At 43.1% G+C, this 21,497-nt stretch overlaps 1 protein-coding gene across 4 annotated transcripts in view; it reads left to right on the top strand.

Annotated features, from left to right (window-relative positions):
- Positions 1–20,144, top strand: part of pcnx1 (pecanex 1) — a 43,525-nt gene extending 23,381 nt beyond the window's left edge. For 2 of the 4 annotated variants that reach the window (XM_066695048.1, XM_066695050.1), the window contains 26 exons: positions 1,820–2,019; positions 2,482–2,635; positions 3,311–3,343; positions 4,385–4,556; positions 5,188–5,298; positions 5,620–5,711; positions 5,978–6,087; positions 6,550–6,655; positions 6,999–7,091; positions 7,523–7,673; positions 9,066–9,207; positions 9,498–9,675; positions 10,621–10,729; positions 10,890–11,019; positions 11,148–11,206; positions 12,513–12,728; positions 13,051–13,304; positions 14,013–14,243; positions 14,852–14,952; positions 15,165–15,315; positions 15,655–15,885; positions 16,507–16,781; positions 17,331–17,512; positions 17,705–18,093; positions 18,466–18,606; positions 18,909–20,144. In XM_066695048.1, the coding sequence (XP_066551145.1) occupies positions 1,820–2,019; positions 2,482–2,635; positions 3,311–3,343; positions 4,385–4,556; positions 5,188–5,298; positions 5,620–5,711; positions 5,978–6,087; positions 6,550–6,655; positions 6,999–7,091; positions 7,523–7,673; positions 9,066–9,207; positions 9,498–9,675; positions 10,621–10,729; positions 10,890–11,019; positions 11,148–11,206; positions 12,513–12,728; positions 13,051–13,304; positions 14,013–14,243; positions 14,852–14,952; positions 15,165–15,315; positions 15,655–15,885; positions 16,507–16,781; positions 17,331–17,512; positions 17,705–18,093; positions 18,466–18,606; positions 18,909–19,049 (4,152 nt within the window). In that variant the 3' untranslated portion in view covers positions 19,050–20,144. Of the gene's footprint in view, positions 1–1,804; positions 2,020–2,481; positions 2,636–3,310; positions 3,344–4,384; positions 4,557–5,187; positions 5,299–5,619; positions 5,712–5,977; positions 6,088–6,549; positions 6,656–6,998; positions 7,092–7,522; positions 7,674–9,065; positions 9,208–9,497; positions 9,676–10,620; positions 10,730–10,889; positions 11,020–11,147; positions 11,207–12,512; positions 12,729–13,050; positions 13,305–14,012; positions 14,244–14,851; positions 14,953–15,164; positions 15,316–15,654; positions 15,886–16,506; positions 16,782–17,330; positions 17,513–17,704; positions 18,094–18,465; positions 18,607–18,908 lie in introns of all 4 variants that reach the window. The other 2 variants (XM_066695047.1, XM_066695049.1) reach the window with 1 other exon arrangement.
- Positions 20,145–21,497: the final 1,353 nt, after the last annotated feature.

Here is a 21,497-nt window from a genome sequence, read left to right as displayed (position 1 = left end):
TACAAACATTATCTATCCTGTTTTTGGACCCTGTACTCTTTATCTGTATACATCTTTAGGGCAGGAATCAAAGCCTGGTGGCTTTAAGAACATTTCTATGAATAAGGATCAGAGCTTGGTTCCAATAGGGCTGTGCCAGTGACAAATTTTTGGTATTGATATACCGTTGAAGAATTGACCGCAGTGATCGCTATTACCATGGAGGGTGGGGCGTGGGGGAGTGTGGTTTTGTTCCGCTATTCTGAAAAAGCTTTATTATTCAGTCAAACAGTACAACTAGTTACTATACAAATGCAACATAAAGGTAGTATTAATACATATTAATAAATACACAGCACAAACTTAATAAAATAAAGATTTAAAAGAATAATGTGCAAATTACATTGCAAATTGTTGACTTAAAATCCTGACTTTAAAAGGAGCATTTGAAGTAGACTTCTTAAATTTAAATAGGCCTACATATTTTGAAGAACTATGTAAATTAATCAGTTTCAGTGTTGTTGTTTTTAAGTGTTACAAACGCTTGCTTTCAGTGATGTTGTGTGTGGAGATTCTGTGCCATAAATACCCACATGACTATCTGGCTTTAATGATGATCACACCAGAGCTACAATGTTGCACTATTCATTTTAAAAACAATTCTTAAATGGAGCCTAAGGTACCTGTTTATCACGAGTTTTAAATCGCAAACAATAAGGTCAACAACAACAAGATTTCCATCAACAAGTTTTCTATTGGAAATCACTATACCTAAGCTGTTAAAAACAAGTAGCGCTATAATAAAACGTAAATAACAGATTCAGTAAGTATTCACATTACATAACTAAAACCCCAATAGATCTATTCATAAATCATAAATAACAGATACAGTAAGTATTGAATTAAATAACTACATAAATAAAACCTGATCACTTTAATTGAAATTTAATTGAAAATAGCCTTTCACTGCAGTTGTAGTCTTTTCAACTCTTTAATCTCACCTTTTTATCGATAACTCTGGCAACATGTTGCAACTAAGCAGGTTTCCTATAGAAACTATAGAACTACCAGGCATCACTCTGTCAGCGTGTTTACATGGGGTTTTCACAATGTGCAGACTTTCCTCATTCTGCACAGAATCTGACCATTTAGTGAATGCATGCTCAAGACTTTGTGCTGATTCTTTGCAGAATGACTAAAATGAATGAATAAAGCCACATTGTTTTCAAGTTTTCAAAACCTCAATGTGTGAGATTTGTCTCGTGTTAAAACGGATGGGAAACCGGTCAGCCTGAGCGGGGTGGGGGGGTGTGGTGTGGTGAGCGTATGCGTAGCAAATTTAGTTCGAAATGAGTGATATGTGCATGACTTCAGAGCTATGTATGCAAACACACACTTCTACCATAACAATACTAAATACTGAAACAAAACTAAAATATCCCACAAGGATAACGTATAGATTACTATACAAAAAAGGCCCTAATGTATTTTCTGGTGTATTAGGCTTTTAGGAATATAATTTAGAATTAAACTCACAGCACTTGCTCGTGGAGCAGCCACACCGTTTGGAAGTGGTTGAAAAAGTCATGAACAGGTGAATCTGAATTTAGTTGAAAGCAGGGTAGTTGGTACAGCTGTGATTAGAAGGGCTTACTTCTAAGATGAGTTCTGAGTACAACCTTAAAAGTACTTGAGCATTACAAAACACAGTGGGACCCTGTTCTGCTACAGATAAGCAGGTAGTCAGCAAAAAGTGCTGCCCAAGTGATGAAAGAAGTGATGGAGGCCAAGTGGCGAGGAAGGGCTGGTACTGACGCTTGGGCAGTTATCTGTCCCTCAGATCAGACTGAACTGTTTACTCACCATTGACCCTGAGCTGGAGCGGCAGGACACCGACCTGAGCCCAGACCTGCAGGATGCCACACTGCCGCCAGAGGAGGCCGCTCACAAGGCCAAGCACTACTACCGCTTTTGGCTGCTGCCCTACCTTTGGATTGGCGTCAACTTCGACCGTCTCACCCTCCTTGCTCTCTTCGACAGGTACCGGCCTCGCAAGCCCCCATTCCCTTACAACAACTGTGTTGTTTGAGCTGGATTGACAATCCTGGAAATGTGCACTAATCAATTGTATGAACAACAAATTCCAGGCAATGCTGGTTGTCTCTTTTTTTACAGTGTATAACATGTGCACAGCATTATACCACCCAGAGCTTTTCTAGCCCACTGGCACTTGGTAGCTTTAGCTAAACTTGTTGTTCTGTATGTGAGGTTTTATTATGAAACAAAACTTGTTGGAACCCTTGAGAATCCCCCGTTCACTCTCAACGAAACATTAAGCCAAGTCTGTTCTGCTGAATGGTCTTGTACTCCAGCTCAGATAGTTCAATAAGCAATAAACTTTATCCAAGACACAACCATTCTTTTGAAAAGCGCAGTCCTACCCTCTGTAATTATGATACTTCCATGGATATACCAGAGACCTGTGTGTGCTTGTATTTGCAGGAATCGGGAAGTGCTGGAGAACATTCTGGCGGTGGTCCTGGCTGTTCTGGTGGCGTTCCTGGGCTCCGTGCTGCTAATTGATGGCTTCTTCACCGATATCTGGGTCTTTCAATTCTGCCTGGTCATCGCCAGCTGCCAGTACTCCCTCCTGAAGGTGAGTCAAGTGGGATACCGTCTCATCATACTAACAACTACAATATGAAAATACAATGATGCTGAAATGGACTGAGGACCTCTTTCTCTGTAAGGAAGAATGCATCCCTGCAACAGCTTGTTTTTTATAAAATTGATTTAAATGTATTTGAAAAAAAAAAAGACTGAGTAGCAGCAGAAGGTAAAACAATTTATAAAAGCAGAGTTTGGAGGCATGTATATTACAGGAGCTACTTTTATATTTGTTTTCTAGAGAATGTACTTTTTATGTAAGACAAAACCGTTTAATATAGTTTTTATAGTGTTTCCAATAAATATTCTCACTAGTGATACGTAAGTCAAGGAAAAAAAACAGTTGTACGATGAATTTACTGGAATTGAAAGATTTATCTCCAATTTAGTTGCCACGGCTACAAAGAATAATAGCCATTTTGTGGATAATATTTTTTATGGCAAGTCCAGTTGGTTTTAGAATCTCAGATTTAATAGTGTGTGAAAGTAAACATTGATACGTTTCCTTCTTTCACTAAAAACATTTGTTAAAAAATGTATACCCTTGACATTACTTTGGTAAACCATTCCTTAGGGTCTGTGTTTTGTTTTGTTTTCTCAATCAGTTGTTGACTGTAAGTATGTGAGCTGTAATTTCTAATATTGTTCTTTGTGCCTGTTTTAGAGTGTACAGCCTGACTCATCATCTCCAAGACATGTATGTATTAATGCTTTTAAAAAATTATAATTGCCTTTTTTTTTTTTCCCCTGTGTGGTTGGGCTTTTGCATGGCAACCCTGTGGGCACAACTCGCAGACTGTGGAAATCAAAACTTGAGACACCATGGCTATGTATACAGGAGAAACATCCTGAGGGAAATCATTTTATAACCGCAATATAATTACACTGCCAAGATATACAAGCAATGCAAGAGCTCAGAACTTCTGAAAGGGGTCATCTTAGCCATGTTTGTGAGAGTCTTCCCTGAGAGAAGTTATTCTATTAGCTATATGGGAGTGCCCTAAACGTTTGCATTATATTAGAGGCCCTGTATGTTTTAGTTAGTTATTTCTTAGCCCTTTTGCAGGGTTATTGTTTGTTTATCTACAAATTTTATATAAATACTGTTTATATGATAGTATTTATATAAACTAGTATATAAACAATCACCCTGCAAAAGGGCTAAAAAAAAAAACCTTGCTTGGTAAGAAATGTGGTTTCCATCAAGCAAAATACATCTTCTAACACTTTACCGTTATTGTTTTTCTTTTTTTTCTTTTTGTAAAGGACCACATCTGATATTAATGTGCCCTGCTTCCTGCTGCAGTTGCTGTCTTTAAATAGCTGCCTTGATTTTGTGGGCCATGTTTAAAATGTGCATTTAGTGCAGCCCTGTCAACTTCATCCTCACTGGTACTTTTAAAAGTGGTTTGCTGTTCCCACAGGATGCCGAAACTTTCTGCCCCCCCTTCCCCCATTCTTATTTTATTTTATGTGTTTTTGCTCACCTTGGATGACATCTGTACTGTAAAATGCCAGTTCTGCTTTTCACCTTGAGTGAGAATGACTGGCAATGATGCCCAGACCCCATCTTAGTGTCCAGTCTTCCTTAATCCACATAAATCCTTAAGCTTGCTATCTCTAATGAGCAGATATTGGAGGGGAGGAGAATTAAAGATAATGATATAATATACTTAGTGTGTCGCAAGTTGATGCATTGGTTAAAATGATGGTGTTTCTTTGTCTGTATCCGCTTTAGGGCCACAACCGTATCATTGCCTACAGCCGCCCGGTGTATTTCTGCCTTTGCTGTGGACTCATCTGGCTGCTGAACTTCGGCAGCGAGAGGACCTCCTCTTCCCGATTCACCCTGTATGGAGTGGCCTTCACCAGCTCCCTGCTCCTCTCCTCGGCCAGGGACCTTGTCATTGGTAGGTCCTCACTCACGACGGGCGCCTAATTTCTGTTTTTGCTCCACCTCACTAAACCTCTAGCCCCAGCAGAGTATGTGGGTTATGTCAAGAGTTCCCTTGTAATAATTTCCAAATCTGTTATTGCACTGTTTATATAATTTGTACATAAAATACATCCATATGGATATACAGGAACATAATAATAATAAACTGCTGGATTCCAGTATTGTTTTCATAATAACATATGCGTATATCGCCAGGTAGAGGTGCCACTGCTTTGGCCTTTGCCAGGGCAGTCTTGTTTTGAATTACTGTCTGGCTGGCTGCAGTGAAACTTTAATTCTGATTTTTCTATCCTCTCCCTTTCAGACCAAAAATAATAAAAGGAAATACCAACCATATGATCATAGAAATGTACTAATCACATTTGTTTTATATATTAAGTCATTTTTTTTTAAAATATTTTTTCTGTCTGCAAGTCTAGTGGTGTTATTATACCCCATTTACTTCTGCTTTCTTCAGGGAATGTCTGTTCTGTTGTGAGCTCATAAAGTAGCTCTTGGAGTGGTAGAACAGCAGTGGCACTTCAGTTCTTGGTGTATTTTGTGTGCCCCGCTCCTGCCGCACACCTGTCCTCCTGTCTCTGCAGTGTTTACGCTGTGCTTCCCCCTCGTGTTCTTCGTCGGCCTCCTCCCGCAAGTCAATACCTTTGTGATGTACCTCTTTGAGCAGCTCGACATTCACGTCTTCGGAGGCAATGGTGAGCATTGCTTTCACTGGAGAGTAGTTTTGCTTTCATCTTGGTAGTTATTGATGTGACCAGTCAATACTTTAACTTTTTATATGTAGGATCTGGAACAATGAATGTTAGCAGCATCAAAATTTGAGTTGTATGTAAATGTGGGAGGGATGTTGTATGTATAAGTGTGTTTCAAGTTGTTTTAATCAGATCATGGTTATTTTCAGCCATTATAATTCTGGATAGATAACATTTGAAGCAGTCTATGTTGATCTGCTCTATATAAGCAGACCATATTCTTCAGTGCCTTTTCTTATCCTGAAAGTGTGCTCTGTCTTCCAGCTTCCACCAGCCTGCCCTCCGCCCTGTACAGCGTCATTCGCAGTGTGATTGCCGTGGCCATGCTTTATGGGCTCTGCTATGGGGCTTTGAAGGTAAAACCTGCCAACTGCTATCCAATGTCATGTCCTGGCAATGCCTCCCACCTCCTGTTCCCTTCCAGTTTCAGCTGGCACCACATAGGACCAGCTGTTCTCCAGTGCCCTGTATCACAGCCCCTTCCTCTAGTCCTTTTCGAACACTTGAACAAAATGTGTGTTCTAAAAAGATGTCTATTTCAGGAGACTTGAGGGGTTTGTTGGTGGGATGCATTGTAACGTAACCACAGCGGATTGAAGTGCGCTGTCTGCTTGTTTTGCAGGAGTCCTGGGACACGCAGCACATTCCCGTGCTGTTCTCGGTGTTCTGCGGCCTGCTGGTGGCCGTCTCCTATCACCTGAGCCGGCAGAGCAGTGACCCCTCGGTCCTGATGTAAGGAAATTCTCCCAAAAGTGTAACAAGTGTTTCATAGGTCATCAAGCGGACGAGCAATGGGGACTAAAATGTTCCTTTAGTTGCCTTTGTTTTTTTTTTCGTTTGTCAGTGCTTCATAGGTTTTTACTTGCTCTCACAGGGATTTCCCTTCAAACACATTTAGAACATATCCCTAGGAAAATTATCCTTTGCTTTAAAATGTTTGAAGTAGGTGTCCTGTTTTTACGAATGAGAAAAATTGTGTGATTTGTCTAAATGTTTTTTCCTGCCCATTTGCATTGGCACATAGTGGCTGAAGGTTTATCTTAATGGCTGTATAATAATCTTAATGTCTTTATAATACACGGCAATAAATACAGTCAGCTCGAGAGTGTGCGATTGCAGATTAATTATTTATTTTTCTCCTTTGAAAAGATTCAATGTTCCTAATTGTTAATGCTGTTTGCTCCGGTTCTCTAGCTCTTTGCTGCAATCCAAGATCTTTCCCAACCTCAAGGACAAAAATCCTGAAGACCCCCTGTCTGAGGTGAAGGACCCTTTACCCGAGAAGCTCAGGAACTCTGTTGTAAGTTGACTGAAATCTACAGACATTCAGAAACCAATCTTTACTGCTGCTACAGCATTTAAGATGCTTCACTGAAATACGTTATGGAACCCAAAATTCTGAAACGGTAAAAAAAAAAAAAAAAAAGTAAGGTTTTGGATGAATTCAACTTAAATTGCTGGCTGTGCCAAACCAAATCCCTGCAGTAAATATTGTTTTTCCTTTTCATTCAGTTAGACCTCCCCAAAACTGTGGTTCTGTGGTGTATTGGAAGACAATTTACTGTGATATTGTAATATTGGGCTAGGGGGGGGAGTTCAGTGTGTTCTTTAACCCATTCCCCTCTCTCCTTCCCTCCCTCCAGAATGAGCGACTGCAGTCTGACTTGATAGTCTGTGTGGTGATCGCTGTCCTATACTTTGCTATCCACGTCAGTACAGTGTTCATCGCGTTGCAGGTATGGTATTCCTAGAAAGTGTTCTAGCAAAGTGTTCCTCTTTCACATTTGTGCTTTAAATATTTTGTTATGTCCTGGGAGTCTGAAACGGGCAGTGGGTACACAGTTACTCCCCATGTACTGGAGAGGCAAAACTTAATTTATCATCACAGATATAGCTCTCAATCTCGCAATCTTTCGCATGATTGTAGTGAAACATAGTAATACCCTTTGGTGAATTATTTATCTCCATAAGAATCCATTGGTAGATTATATAGGGATAAGAACATATTTCTTAGCAGACACCGTTATCATAGGGCACTTTGTTTATGCATGTATTTGATTTTATCCAGCATTCTGCAACGCAACTGATTTTTTTAGTTTTCAAGGAAGTGTTACGGTGTGCAAACTGCAGATGTTATGTGATAAATTAGTTTTCTTGTCTCCACCAGCCTTTCCTGAGCTATGTGCTATATGCATTGGTGGGAGCGGTGGGATTGCTTACCCACTACCTGCTACCTCAGGTGCGCAAACAGCTCCCCTGGTACTGCTTCTCGCACCCTTTAATCAAGACCAAGGAGTATTACCAGTTTGAAGTCAGAGGTAAGCTGGGGTGATTGTGACCTTTTCATGCTTGGGACCATGATGATCGCTTATTTAGTTTTTGCTTAAATTTAATAAAGAATCACTCGTTCACTTCCTTCGGTGTAATTGTTGCTAACACTGCATCTCCTATCAAGCCCTATGTGCTAGATTCATCTGTATAAATATATATTTCCTCTTGGGTGAATTTGTTTTTTAATATTCCTGTTCCCGTGTTATAACGCATGACCTGAGTTTGATGTAACTTGTGTGGCTTAAGAGGTTTATATTTATTCATTTTAATATTGTGAAAATGGCCCTCAGGTTACTCAGTGGAGTACTTAAGCCAATTGCTATAGTTCCCCGTTTTCATAACCTTTGTCCTGGACCTCCTCTTAAGCAAGTATATGTTGACTCTTAACACACTAGCTGAACAGAAAACTATATCCCAGGGGATGTGCTACCAGTGTGTTAAGAAACCTATCGTGTCGTTGCTGATTTTGCTATGGCTGCATCCCTAACTTACTCCCTTTCTTACTCTTGAACTTGCTTTGCTGAGGAGGAAATGGTAGGCTCTCCCTCTTAAGGTGTGTTCCATTCCCTTAGGGAATGAGTGAAGGCAGCCGAATGTACCCTTTTGACGGGGTGAACACAAGAGTACACCTCTGCAAAGAGTTTTGTGCCGAAGTCCCAGAATCCTTTGGGTTAAGAGGCAGAGATGAGTGGGACAAGGTCCAAATTTAGAACACACACAGATTGTAGATATTGTTAAGCTTGTGAAATGTATGTCTTATGAAGTGGCTTGGCTTATAAAATTAATCTGTTTCACATGTTTAGAAATGTATACCAAAAAGCATTTCAGAACCAGTTGATGGCTATTGGGGATTAAAATGTGATTCAGTGTTGAATGTCCCTTTGAGTGCTTTTCACTCCTTCCTGTACCCTACTCCCTTGTTTAGTCAAGTGCAGACTCCGTAAAATGTCACACGGATCATACAATTACCAAACGGAGTACGCAGTGAGGGAGTGGTTTGAGATCCAGCCTAAGCCTCTGGTTATTTATCCAACCACGTCAGTTGCCTTTGCTTAGATTCCTATGATATGCTTTCTTCTTCACCACAAAATGTAATGTGTAGTCCCCACATGTGTGTGCCACTGCCAGCAGCCAACCATTAGTATTTATAGACACAAAAACAATACACACCGATACAGTGCCTACAGCTAGTGATTTGAATGCTTACAACAATGAGCAGAGGATTTAAATGAATCGATATTCCAGGCCACCCTCCGTCTTTGTTTTAGTTGCCTCAGTGGGAATCTAGCCTGGTTGTTCCTCTAGACAGTTCCTTGTCTGCAGCAGCGCTAACCCCTCTGCCCCCTGCCCTGACATGCTCGCTGTGTCTTGTCCTCCAGGTGCCGCACACGTCATGTGGTTCGAGAAGCTGCACGTGTGGCTGTTATTTGCAGAGAAGAATGTGCTATACCCCCTGGTCATCCTCAACGAACTCAGCGGCAGCGCCAGGGACATCGCCAGCCCAAAGAAACTGGACACAGAGTGAGTACCTGCCATACTTCAGCCACCTTGTCCTTTACAAACATCCTGAAGGACATGAAGATAACATGTCTAGTAGGTGATGTTTTGTAAAGTGTCCCGAACTTGTAAGCAACGGTGAGCTTATTCCGGTTCATGAGCATCATTGATCAATGTAACGCTAAATGTTTTCCTCCTTACAAGAAGGGTGCATGCTGGTGAGTGTGTGTAAAGGTGGAAGTTCTGCAGTGCATTGTGGGTACAGTGGCAGTACTGTGCTTAGTCGGGCTCTGTGCTCCTGTTCTCTGTTCCAGGGTGGGGGCTCTCATGATCACCATCGCAGGGCTGAAGCTGCTGCGCTCCTCCTTCAGCAGCCCCACCTACCAGTACGTCACCGTGCTCTTCACCGTCCTCTTCTTCACCTTCGACTACCGCTCCCTCTCCGAGACCCTGCTGCTCGACCTCTTCCTCATGTCGATCGTCTTCAGCAAGGTGAGGGCCTCCCGTTGCTGCCAGTATGCGTCAAATCCAACGTGTAGTTCTGGGGCAGTATGCAAGGACATATTTTTAGAGGGTAGGGTAGGCATCCTCGGTTCTTTCAGTCCATGCCAGTGCAAGACTTCAAGACTAGCTGATGCTTCAATATATTGACTGAAGTGCACTTGTGTAGCTCAGGAGCAAAGACTCTCATTGGACTTGAGGAGTCAAGGGTGCTATCGTTGACCCCAACTCTAGTCCTTGAGTGTCAAACTGTCTTCTGATCTTGCATAGAGGCAGGTATTTTTAAATGCAAACTCTTCACTATGCATCTGAATCAGCTGTTTCCTTCCTCAGTCAGTTTCCAGGTTAGCTGTTGAGAATGGGGAATATTCCTAGAAAACGGCTGACTTTTAGCCCTGTTAAATACATCTGAACCATTCACCACCTTCTATGTCCACAGCAGAACCCGAGCCAAATTAAATATCATGTACAGACAGTAGTTGATCTTGGGAGGCAGCAATCCACAAACCCTCTTTGACCACAGCAGCTAGCTTCAGATCTCATTGGTTCCCTTGTTTCACAATACCAAGCCACTTCCTTGGTAATAGGATTTCACAGTTGCCTGGTTTAAAAGGACTCTTTCCTTGAACTTTTGGAAAAGCAAAAGGACAGTGGGAGTATTCCAGAATGGTATCGGAACAATTCAGAATAGACTTGCGACCTATGAGTTCTGACCTGACTTGGGCTTTTTATACAGGAAGCTGGACCCATGAAGGACTCTAGTATACTAGAATGTATCCTTAGAATAGCCCTTTCCAAGTACTTTACCAAATACTGAATGATAAACTGAATAAATTTGGTACAACATTCTTGGTATACCTTATTACAGAGCATTTACTGGACATACTGAGAGTTGACTGTGGTTAAGTGAGAGTGGACCATCTGTGTTTCTTTCAGCTTTGGGAGCTCTTCTACAAGCTGCGATTTGTCTACACCTACATCGCCCCCTGGCAGATCACCTGGGGCTCGGCTTTCCATGCCTTCGCTCAACCTTTTGCCGTGCCTCGTATCCTTCTGTACCACTGCCCAGTTTAGGGTACCTTTCTGGTTGATAAATCATCTGTGTCCTGTGCATTTCAGGGCAAGGTAGAGAACCCAATTGTAAGTCCAGGGTTGTAATGAGCTGTTGTTGTGAATGTTGTGTCCTTGACCAGTGCCCCCCACAGACTCTGCCATGCTGTTTGTGCAAGCCTTAGTGTCGGCTGTGTTCTCCACCCCCCTCAACCCCTTCCTGGGCAGTGCCATTTTCATCACCTCCTATGTGCGCCCTGTCAAGTTTTGGGAGAGAGACTACAAGTAAGACTTTCCAGCTTTTTTCCCACCTCTGGTTGTTTCTTCTCTTGATCTTCAAAAGTGACTTAAGAATGTTTCTTTAGTTTGAAGTAATTCTATAGTAAATGTTTGTTTGCTTATTTGTGTTGTAGCACTAAGAGGGTTGATCACTCCAATACCAGACTGGCCTCCCAGCTTGACCGGAACCCAGGTAGGCTGGATTTCACTAAACAGATGACCACATAATGTTTTTGGTAGCTGGTTGTTTGATCTTTAACTAATATCGCCATGTTAAAAAATGTATTTGGAGACCTATCAGTGCAATACATGCAAAATATAGATTTACCCAAAATGACTAAACCGAAGCTCATTCAGAATCAGAATTAGAATGTACACCGATCAGCCATAACATTATGACCACTGACAGGTGAAGTGAATAACACTGATAATCTCGTTATCATGGCACCTTTCAGTGGGTGGGTTAGAAGCAGGAAAAATGGGCAAGCTTAAGGATCTGAGTGACTTTGACAAGGGCCAAATTGTGATGGCTAGACGACTGGGTCTTGTGGGGTGTTCCCGGTCTGCGGTGGTCAGTACCTATCAAAAGTGGTGCAAGGAAGGAAAAGCGGTGAACCGGCAACAGGGTCATGGGCGGCCAAGGCTCACTGATGCACGTGGGGAGCGAAGGCTGGCCCGTGTGGTCCGATCCAACAGATGAGCTACTGTAGCTCAAATTGCTGAAAAAGTTCATGCTGATTCTGATAAAAAGGTGTCGGAACACACAGTGCATCGCAGTTTGTTGCGTATGGGGCTGCGTAGCCGCAGACCAGTCAGGGTGCCCATGCTGACCCCTGTCCACTGCCGAAAGCGCCTACAATGGGCACGTGAGCATCAGAACTGGACCACGGAGCAATGGAAGAAGGTGGCCTGGTCTGATGAATCACAAGTTCAAGGTGTTGACTTGGCCTCCAAATTACCCAGATCTCAATCCAATCGAGCATCTGTGGGATGTGCTGGACAAACAAGTCCAATCCATGGAGGTCCCACCTTGCAACTTACAGGACTTAAAGGATCTGCTGCTAACGTCTTGGTGCCAGATACCACAGCACACATTCAGAGGTCTAGTGGAGTCCATGCCTCAATGGGTCAGGGCTGGTGACAAAAGGGGGACCTACACAATATTAGGAAGGTGGTCATAATGTTATGGCTGATCGCTGTATATCTTCAATATTTTGTTAGTGGTTTAAGAACTAGTTACTTGGCAGTCTAGGATATTCAATTCTTCTTGCTGTTTTTTTTTTTTTTTTTTTTTTTTTGTACTTTTGTTAACATCACCTGTACATTATAAAAAAAAAAAATGCACTAGCCTTGTTTGCTTGTTTTCACTGCTTGTGTAGTATGGATATATAATTAGTGGCAAAAGGATGAGGTGGGTTCTAGTGTGGGTGCCCACTCCAGACCAGTCCATGGGTTTCCTGTGAGGACCTGATGGATTCCCTCGTGTCTCCCGTATCTAGGCTCCGATGACAACAACCTGAACTCCATCTTCTATGAGCACCTGACCCGCTCCCTGCAGCACAGCCTGTGTGGGGACCTTCTCCTGGGCCGCTGGGGCAACTACAGCACCGGGGACTGCTTCATCCTGGCCTCTGACTACCTCAACGCCCTGGTGCACCTCATTGAGATTGGCAACGGCCTCGTCACCTTCCAGCTGCGCGGCCTGGAGTTCAGGGGTAGGCACTGCGGACATCTTGTTGTCACGTGAAGCCATTTTTGAAAAAATAAAATAGAATATGCTGAGGAAGTTGTAGAAGTCCACTGTACTGCCCATGTGAGGAATGCTGGGTAAGTGGATAACTGTAAGTCACTACTGATCCTGTAGGTTCTGTCTGCTGGTTTTCATGTCCAGATACAGATAATGATTGAAATTTGCAGGGTACTAAAGAGAAAGCAAAATATAGTTACTGTTAAAACTGTATGGGCCATCCCTTCGTTCACCACCATACAAGTGAGCAGCCTGTGTAAGTGCCCACTGCTTTGGTGTCTTCTGTTCAGGAACCTACTGCCAACAGCGGGAGGTGGAGGCCATCACAGAAGGGGTGGAAGAGGACGAGGGCTGCTGCTGCTGCGAGCCGGGCCATCTGCCCCATATGCTCTCCTTCAACTCGGCCTTTGGGCAGCGCTGGCTGGCCTGGGAGGTCCTGGTCACCAAGTACGTGCTGGAGGGCTACAGCATCACCGATAACAGCGCCGCCTCCATGCTGCAAGTGTTCGACCTGCGCCGCATCCTCACCACGTACTACGTCAAGGTAGCCCATCAAGCCAGCGGGGAGGGGTGCAGTCTCTAATCGTTAGTCAACATGCAGGCCTGTGTTCTTTAAAGGCAGTCCTCCAGGGCGGGAAGCATTTCTGATTTTCATTCCAGCACAATCAATCCATTTAGTAGAGCGCCCCATTGCAAAAATGCCACGGAGTGCTTAACAGATTAAAACAAGAAGGAGCACCTGAGCTCCTACGTTAGTTAATCGAATATAGTATCCACTTAACCAAACCGATTTTATCCCTTTTCCTGTACTACTGCTGGTGATGATTTAAAAAGATCTAAAACTTGCTCAATGACAGCCTGTGCTGGAACAGAAGATAAACACGAGATCCAGTCAAAATCTTGAGCATACAAAACTGTACTCTTATCATGTCTTTATTTGTTAGAAGCCACTTTCTACTACTAACATGGTATGGGTACAATTTTGTAATGTATAATTCACATGTGGGTCAAAGTTGCGATTCAGGCTAGCTCTACATCTCTGGACAGTCAAGTGTAGTAAAATGGGCACCGCAAACACACAGCTCCTCAACTCTTCCATTTCCAAAAAAATATATATATATAATAATAATCTGATTAATAATAAAAGACCCTTTCACATCCTAGCTCATCTTACTTTGCCTCTCATAACTAAAGAAGTAGCTCAGGGTGTGTTTTGGAAATGTGGTGCTGAGGTTGGTTGTTGCTCCTACAGGGCATCATCTACTACGTGACGGCCTCGGACAAGCTGGAGGAATGGCTGGCCAATGAGACCATGCAGGAAGGGCTGCGGTGCTGCAGCGACCGCAACTATGTGGACCTGGACCCCACCTTCAACCCCAACATCGACGAGGACTACGACCACTGTCTGGCCGGCATCTCCAGGGACAGCTTCTGTGGGGTCTACCTCGCCTGGATCCAGTACTGTTGCTCCCAGAGGCAGAAGGTAGCAAAGCCTGGTCCTGCTGCCTATATCCTGTCCCGAAAGCACATGGTTTACAGAACACTGCTTACATTTATGTAGTATTTCTGCATTTCATTTGCTAGCTTTCATTTGCTACTTCATAGTTCCTCTGATGGTCATTTAGACCTCTCTACTTTACAAATGTTGTGACAGTGGCTGTATAGAGTTCCAAGAAGGTTTTGAAGTACTTACAGTTTAAATGTTCATGCCCAATTAAAACCAGTTAACCCCCATAATTTAGCCATTATTTGAGATTACAGTTTACTTCCATTGGAGTGGAAGAGTTATGAGGCTATTATAGTAGTCACTAACTGCAATGTGTGTCTTTGAATGTATGTTAATTGGCTGTGCTTGACCTAGTAGTTTAATAATTGACTAGCCTGGCTGAATACAAAAAAAATAATTGGAAAGTCCTGAGCCTTTGAAATCTTGGAGAAGTGACAGAATTGGGGCTAATCCGGGCAGCTCACATTCAGAATTTTTTGGGGTTTTGTTAGTTTTTGCTTATTTGAGGTAGTATACTAACATTTATGTTATAAAGAGCTCAGATTAGACCAAAAACTAAATTCTGACCGCATGTCTCTCCACAGCCGCTGGCCTGCGACAAGGACTCGGCGCTGGTCACTCTATGCTACGGGCTGTGTGTGCTGGGCAGGAGAGCTCTGGGGACAGCCGCACACCACATGTCCAGGTGAGCATCTCTGAAGGTCTCTTCCCCAAGCCCTCCTCATCACAGAATATATGCACTGGGCCTCTGACTCCTGTATATGTACTTTTTATTTATTTGCCCACTAGTTGTGAGTTCCTGAAACTTTGTGCTGAACTGTAATATGATCATGAAATCGAAATGTTTCCTATTCTACTCTGACGTTAATGAGTCGTGTGTGTGGGCTGTTTGCACAGTAACCTGGAGTCCTTCCTGTATGGACTCCATGCCCTGTTCAAAGGAGACTTTCGCATCTCCTCGGTCCGGGATGAATGGATATTCGCAGACATGGAGCTCCTGAGGAAGGTGGTGGTGCCTGGGATCCGCATGTCTCTCAAGCTGCACCAGGTGAGGCCAAGTGATGGGTTATAAAAGAGCCCAACTCCTTTGTATTCTGTAACCATAGGTAGTATTGGAAAAAATATATACTTTGTGGTTGTCTCCTTTGCTTTATGCAAGGCAGCAAAGCACCTACAATTATTTTGGGTGAGCAATTTGTATTTATAACGGTCAGGTCACAGGAAATGTATTCACTCAGGCGGTGATTGTTTTGACGATTGCCCACACACTGGCATTGGGGTTGCTTTAAATATTTGTTTCACTTGTTGTCTTGTTCACTTGGGTCTTGTTGTTCTCTGCCCCTTCACACACTCTCTCTCTCTCTCTCTCTCCATTTCTCTCTGGCAGGACCATTTCACCTCCCCCGACGAGTACGAGGAGCCAGCTGTGCTGTTCGAGGCCATCTCTGCCCACCAGCAGACCCTGGTGATTGCGCACGAGGGTGACCCAGCCTGGCGCAGCGCCGTGCTCTCCAACTCCCCCTCGCTGTTGGCTCTGCGCCACGTCATGGACGAGGGAACCAACGAGTACAAAATCATCATGCTCAACCGTCGCTACCTCAGCTTCCGTGTCATCAAGGTACAGCCACAAGTCACGCTGTTGATAGGGATAGATTTACTCCCTCAATACATAGGTGGACAAGGAAGACTCGGGGCCCGATTGAATGAGAATAATACTGAAGTAGATCATTCAACTATAATGAAGCTTATTTAAAGTTTTTGTAATGAACATACTATTGTATAGAACATTACTCCCATTGGACTCAACTGAACTACTGCCAAAAGATACTTGGATATATCGGATATTAAAAAGCCTTTTTTTATTTATATTTTTGATCTGGTTGATTTAAAGTCCCAGAGTTTTTGTTGTGTATGTATATAGTGTCTGATTTAGGTCCTGGGTGAATCGCAAACCATTTTATTGGTCAGTTTATGCCTAGACTATGACTTCCTTCAGGACTGTTTTAAAAAGCAAGCACTGTAGAGGACTGGGATATTTTGGAATAAGTGCAATATTTGATGTATGATTCTTCTTCAAGCTCCGAGACCCTAACCTATAGTATACTAACCTATTTGACCTGTTCTTCTTTGGACTGTAAATGCATCAATCCAGCCATTCCTGTTTGGCATTTTCCTTTGATCAAAATAAAAATAAAATAAAACGGACTCCAAAAACAAACTGCACCCCCATGTCGTGCAGGTGAATAAGGAGTGTGTGCGTGGGCTGTGGGCGGGGCAACAGCAGGAGCTGGTCTTCCTGCGCAACCGCAACCCCGAGCGCGGCAGCATCCAGAACGCCAAGCAGGCCCTGCGCAACATGATCAACTCTTCCTGCGACCAGCCCATCGGCTACCCCATCTACGTCTCCCCGCTCACCACCTCCTACTGCGACTCCCACGCCCAGCTCCGGGACATCCTGGGGGGGCCCATCAGCATCGGCAACATCCGCAACTTCGTAGTCAACACCTGGCACAGGTACTGGTGTGCGCAATGGAGATTCTCCCACCCAGTGTAGTCCATGAGCCAGACCCCCAAATTGTGGCCATCGGTGTCATTTGGAGGGACGATGTCTCATAGTGCATACCCTCAAATCATGCATCATTAGAAGCTCTGAATCAGATTTATCCAACTGACACTTTTAAGTGCTCAACTGACCTTTGACCTCTACAGCTGCAATAGGGTATATCAGAGCACCTGTATATTTACGTGTTTAAATATAACACACATTTAGATGTTAAAATTTTAGTAAGCTCCTTACTGTTTGTACTTGGATTTTTTTAATTATTATTTTAATTTAAATAGATCTTGCTTTGATGGTCCAGCTCATGTCTGGTCTTGACATAAACCAACAGCCAAACTGACCCATACAGAGCACTTTGCAGCCTGGTGTTTTCATCACACCCAGCTATATAACTAATTGTAATTCTGCGGTCTAATGCCCAACTGTGTGATACCAGTTTATCTGCCACTTTGTCTGTGAAGCCGCGTGTCTGAGCGTGGGACTGTGCTGGTCTATGCCCGCAGGCTGAGGAAAGGCTGTGGTGCCGGGTGTAACAGTGGGGGGAACATCGAGGAGTCGGACGCCGGAGGAGGGGGCTCCTGCGCCAGTGGGAACGGAGCAGGGGCGGACTCTCAGCAGAGCGGCATCTCTCAAGGCGGGGTGTCCAGCCTTGTACCGCCTATATCCTACCAACCCCACATGCTGGGTGAGTGCCCAGGAAAAGCCTTCACTGGCTAAGTCAAGTGTATTTGTTCAGATAGACAATGGAAAAGCAATAAGACTATGTCACTGGAGTTTAGAGCTGCTGCATATCCAGGAAGGGGAGGGTTTTATTTACTATTTATACTATTTATTTTTATTTATTAATGTACCCATCCCCCTCCTCGTTGTTTTGCAGGCACCAGCCAAAGCTCGCAGTCGGTGCAGTCAGGGCTGGTGCGCCACTCCCCGGCGCGGGCCTCGGTGGCCAGCCAGTCGTCATACCGCTACAGCAGCAGCCGGCACTCATCCTTGCGCACCTCCGCCACGGGCCTGGAGCCCTGCCGCCGCTCCTCCACCAGCCAGCTCTCCCTGCGCACGCTGCCCACCTCCATCCAGCTGCGCCTGGCCTCCGACTCCGCTGGCCCCTCTGTCAGCCTCTCCAGCCACAGCATCCCGCCCTGCAAGCGCCACACGCTGGTGGGGCTGCTGGGCAGCGAGGGGCTATCCGCCCTCGAGTCGGCACCAGGCATCCCCCCCGCCCCAGGATACAGCAGCCGCCGGGAAGATATCTCCTACAGGGTGCAGGTGAGTGGCATGGACTAAGTCAGGGTGGTCTGTCCTGATCTATTGAACAATGTGTTCTTCTTACCTGGGCTCAGCCTGTGTCTACTGCAGCAAATGTGATATTGACTTGTAGGTCAGCACTAGATTCCTGTTGAATACGAAGCTAAATCCAGACTATTTAGTAACTTGGAGGTGCATTAGGCATCACGCAGAATAAGACTGCAATAAATAGAGCCAATTGAGAGATCAGTTTCTAGTCTACATAACCTTCTGAATTGTGTTGGCTCCAGTTTTAGCAATTCTTGGGCCCATACAAAGGGGCAGTTGTAGGGTGAGACCGGGCTTCCCCTTACCCAGCCTGTATGCTGATGTTGCCCGTCTGCTCCTGTTCAGATTGTGGACGTGAGCCAGGTGCTGGAGACCATCAACCTGTCGAAGCGGAAGGAGCTGCAGTGGCCGGATGAGACGGTGCGTCTGAGATCTGGGCGCAGCTGCTGGAGGGACTGGAGCCCCCAGGAGGGCATGGAGGGACACGTGAGTCTGGGCGGGGGGGGTTATTCAAGTTATGTGGCGCTACACCGCTCAACAACTGTTCTAGTTGCTTCCCTATAATGCGATGCCTTTTCTTATTCACTTCCAGTTGTGTTTTTAACTCATAAGTTAGTGTTCTCATGTTCAAGACGTAAGCATGGATTCATTAGTGGTGTGTCTGAGGCTGCTTTTTGTGTTATTATTGGAGAGTTGCTAGAGAAAATGTGAGTGTGTGTGACTGGGTATGAGTGCATATGATTTTGTGACTCGAGCCTTCGGTCTTTTTTCTCTATCTTTTGCTTCAGGTGATTCACCGCTGGGTGCCTTGCAGCAGAGATGCAGGAAATCGATCTCACATAGACAAGACTATCCTCCTGGTTCAAATAGAGGACAAAATTGTTCCAGTGATCGAGTCGGGGGTTATAGAGTTGGGTGCCGAAGTGTGAGCTCCTATGGACATGGAGCTCAGAAACCGATGACAAAAGACAGTGCCTCTGGAGGTGGGAGGCTGGTCCTGCAGACAGGAGAGAGTGACTCTTCCTGGACATTTCGGAGCAGAAGTGTGTGAGAAGAGCGACCTGCGCCAACATAATTCTCACACATATGCTGCATGACGGTTAAACTCCTCTTAACATGTATTATTCTAAGTTGACCATAATGATTTCTATGCATCTCATAAAGACGTGACCGCCAGCCTTTGCTTTACGGTTCAGACGGTTCCAGAGTGGAAGAAAACAGATCAATTAATTTTCAAATCACTTTGCCAAAAAGAAAATTATATCAAGAAAGATTGCCATGGTTTCATACAATGCATGTTTTAGACTTTTCATGTTGCTGCCAAGACTGTTCAAAAAGAGTAGTAGAATAGGAGATCTGGTTAACAGAAGGGTTTCTTTTCTGTTGCAGGTATTGTAGGTGAAAAACACTTTTTGTTTGTTTGTTTTTGAGTGTTTGTTTGCTTTCATTGTCATTCCTGTTTTTGTTTGGAGTTGCAAAAGATTTGTTGTGAGAAAAACCTGCACTATGTATTTTCAACAGCAATGCACTACATTTCTGAGGTAATCTCAAAGTTTATTTATTACTATGAGAAAACAGAAAAATCTTAATTTGCCATTATTTTACCAATGCCTTGGGAATGAAAACATGCAATCACCTTCATGTCATTCTACCATCTTTTCTCTTTATGTTATTTATCGCTCCAACTTTTTTTCTTTAACTTGAAAAAATATTTGTTTTTTACTATATATAAATATATATAAATATATATAAATATATATATATATATATTATATGTAATTGTAAAAAGGAAAAAAAATATTTATTACTGTGAACATGGTATATTTACATTTTGTTACATATCTTTTTTTTTTTCTTTTTTTTGCATTCAGGGGATAAACAATGGTATATAAATGTATACAGGACCATCGGTAAGAGGTGTACACCGAAATTCTGTTGGACTGTTTCCCAACAGATCTAATTAAAAAAAAATTTTATAAGGAGAAAAAAAAAAGAGAAAAGAAATAAAGTAAAATTTGATTTACTGTGCTTTGACGGTTGTGTTTTTTTCCCCCTGACTTCCCCTGCTGCCCTTAAATTAATGAGATGATAGCGTACAGTCACAACCTGTGTGTGGAAAGTACAAATAGTGCCACTCATAACTATAATTACATCTGCCAAAAGAACACCAATTTATATACTACAATAGCAATAAAAAAATATTTAGTTATGTAATTCATCATTCATAATTCATGCAAACATCATATATAGATCATTGGTGCCTTAAGTTTTAACAAAACCTAAATTGCATATACATAAACATATTTGCAGTAACCATGTTTCCACTGAAGAACTATAGAAAAGTTATGAGAAATTGGCTTACATTAGCAATGATAGCAACACAACCTTTCACTTATTGTATTTCAGTTGATCTCTACAAATAACCATATTCCTAGTGACAAGATCAAAACAGTAAACCATACATATTTGTATGTTTATTTATTTCTGCAGGAAAACAAAACATGATACATGGTGTATGCTTAGTTTAAGAAATGGGGAAAGGTATGTGAGGACTGGATTATCCCATTATAAGTATTTAGTGAAATTAAAAGTAAATTCAGCTATAAAGTTGTAAAATCCCCTTAGCATGTGCTTAACCTCTGATTCTAAGGAAGCAAGTATCTCTATTTTCTATTTATGTGTATTAATTTTGGGGGTGGCCAATTACGTACATTTTATGAAAGAATGAAAAAAACAACAACTGCCTATTGTTTTCAATATTGGTAAAATAAGTAACAACATAATTTGGGGATGTATAGAGTAATATGATTTCGCTTGGGGGAACATTTGATTTTTGAACCAACAGCAGTGTGAAAATCAAGTACATTTCCTTAGAGTATACAATGCCATGGGGGGGGGGATATACAACCTAACTAAAATCGTCTTTAATAAAACCATGTGCAATAAAGACTGAGACCACAAAACCCCCAACTTTAATAAATAAAAGAAATAAGATCCTAAGCAAAACCCTATACTCCCCCCACTCAGCACTGAAACCGTATACTAGACTTCACACACCAATCCGACCGCGGTGCCACAGACTCCTGCAGACGCTTCACATCGGTGACATGTGGGTTGGGTTTGACCTTTTCTTTACCAGCTTTTCTGAAAGCTTTTAGGACTCACAGGAGGATGCTGTTCTTAAACTCAATACATGTCAATTGTCTGCTGCTAAAATATGTATTTAGTCCAGATCTGTGCATAATAAAACTTATGGAATCTTCGATTTAGATTCCACTAATGCTAGTGCTTTGGGTGAGGAGTAAAGCATTCAAATGTTTCTCGGCTTGCATTGGCGTCGCTGAGCTTCCCCTTTTCCAGTGCAGTAGATGAATGTG

The sequence above is a fragment of the Amia ocellicauda genome, chromosome 21, assembly GCF_036373705.1.
Source record: "Amia ocellicauda isolate fAmiCal2 chromosome 21, fAmiCal2.hap1, whole genome shotgun sequence".
Taxonomy (NCBI): domain Eukaryota; kingdom Metazoa; phylum Chordata; class Actinopteri; order Amiiformes; family Amiidae; genus Amia; species Amia ocellicauda.
The sequence above is the reverse complement of the archived record's forward strand: the minus strand, read 5'-3'. Positions and strand labels throughout refer to the sequence as shown.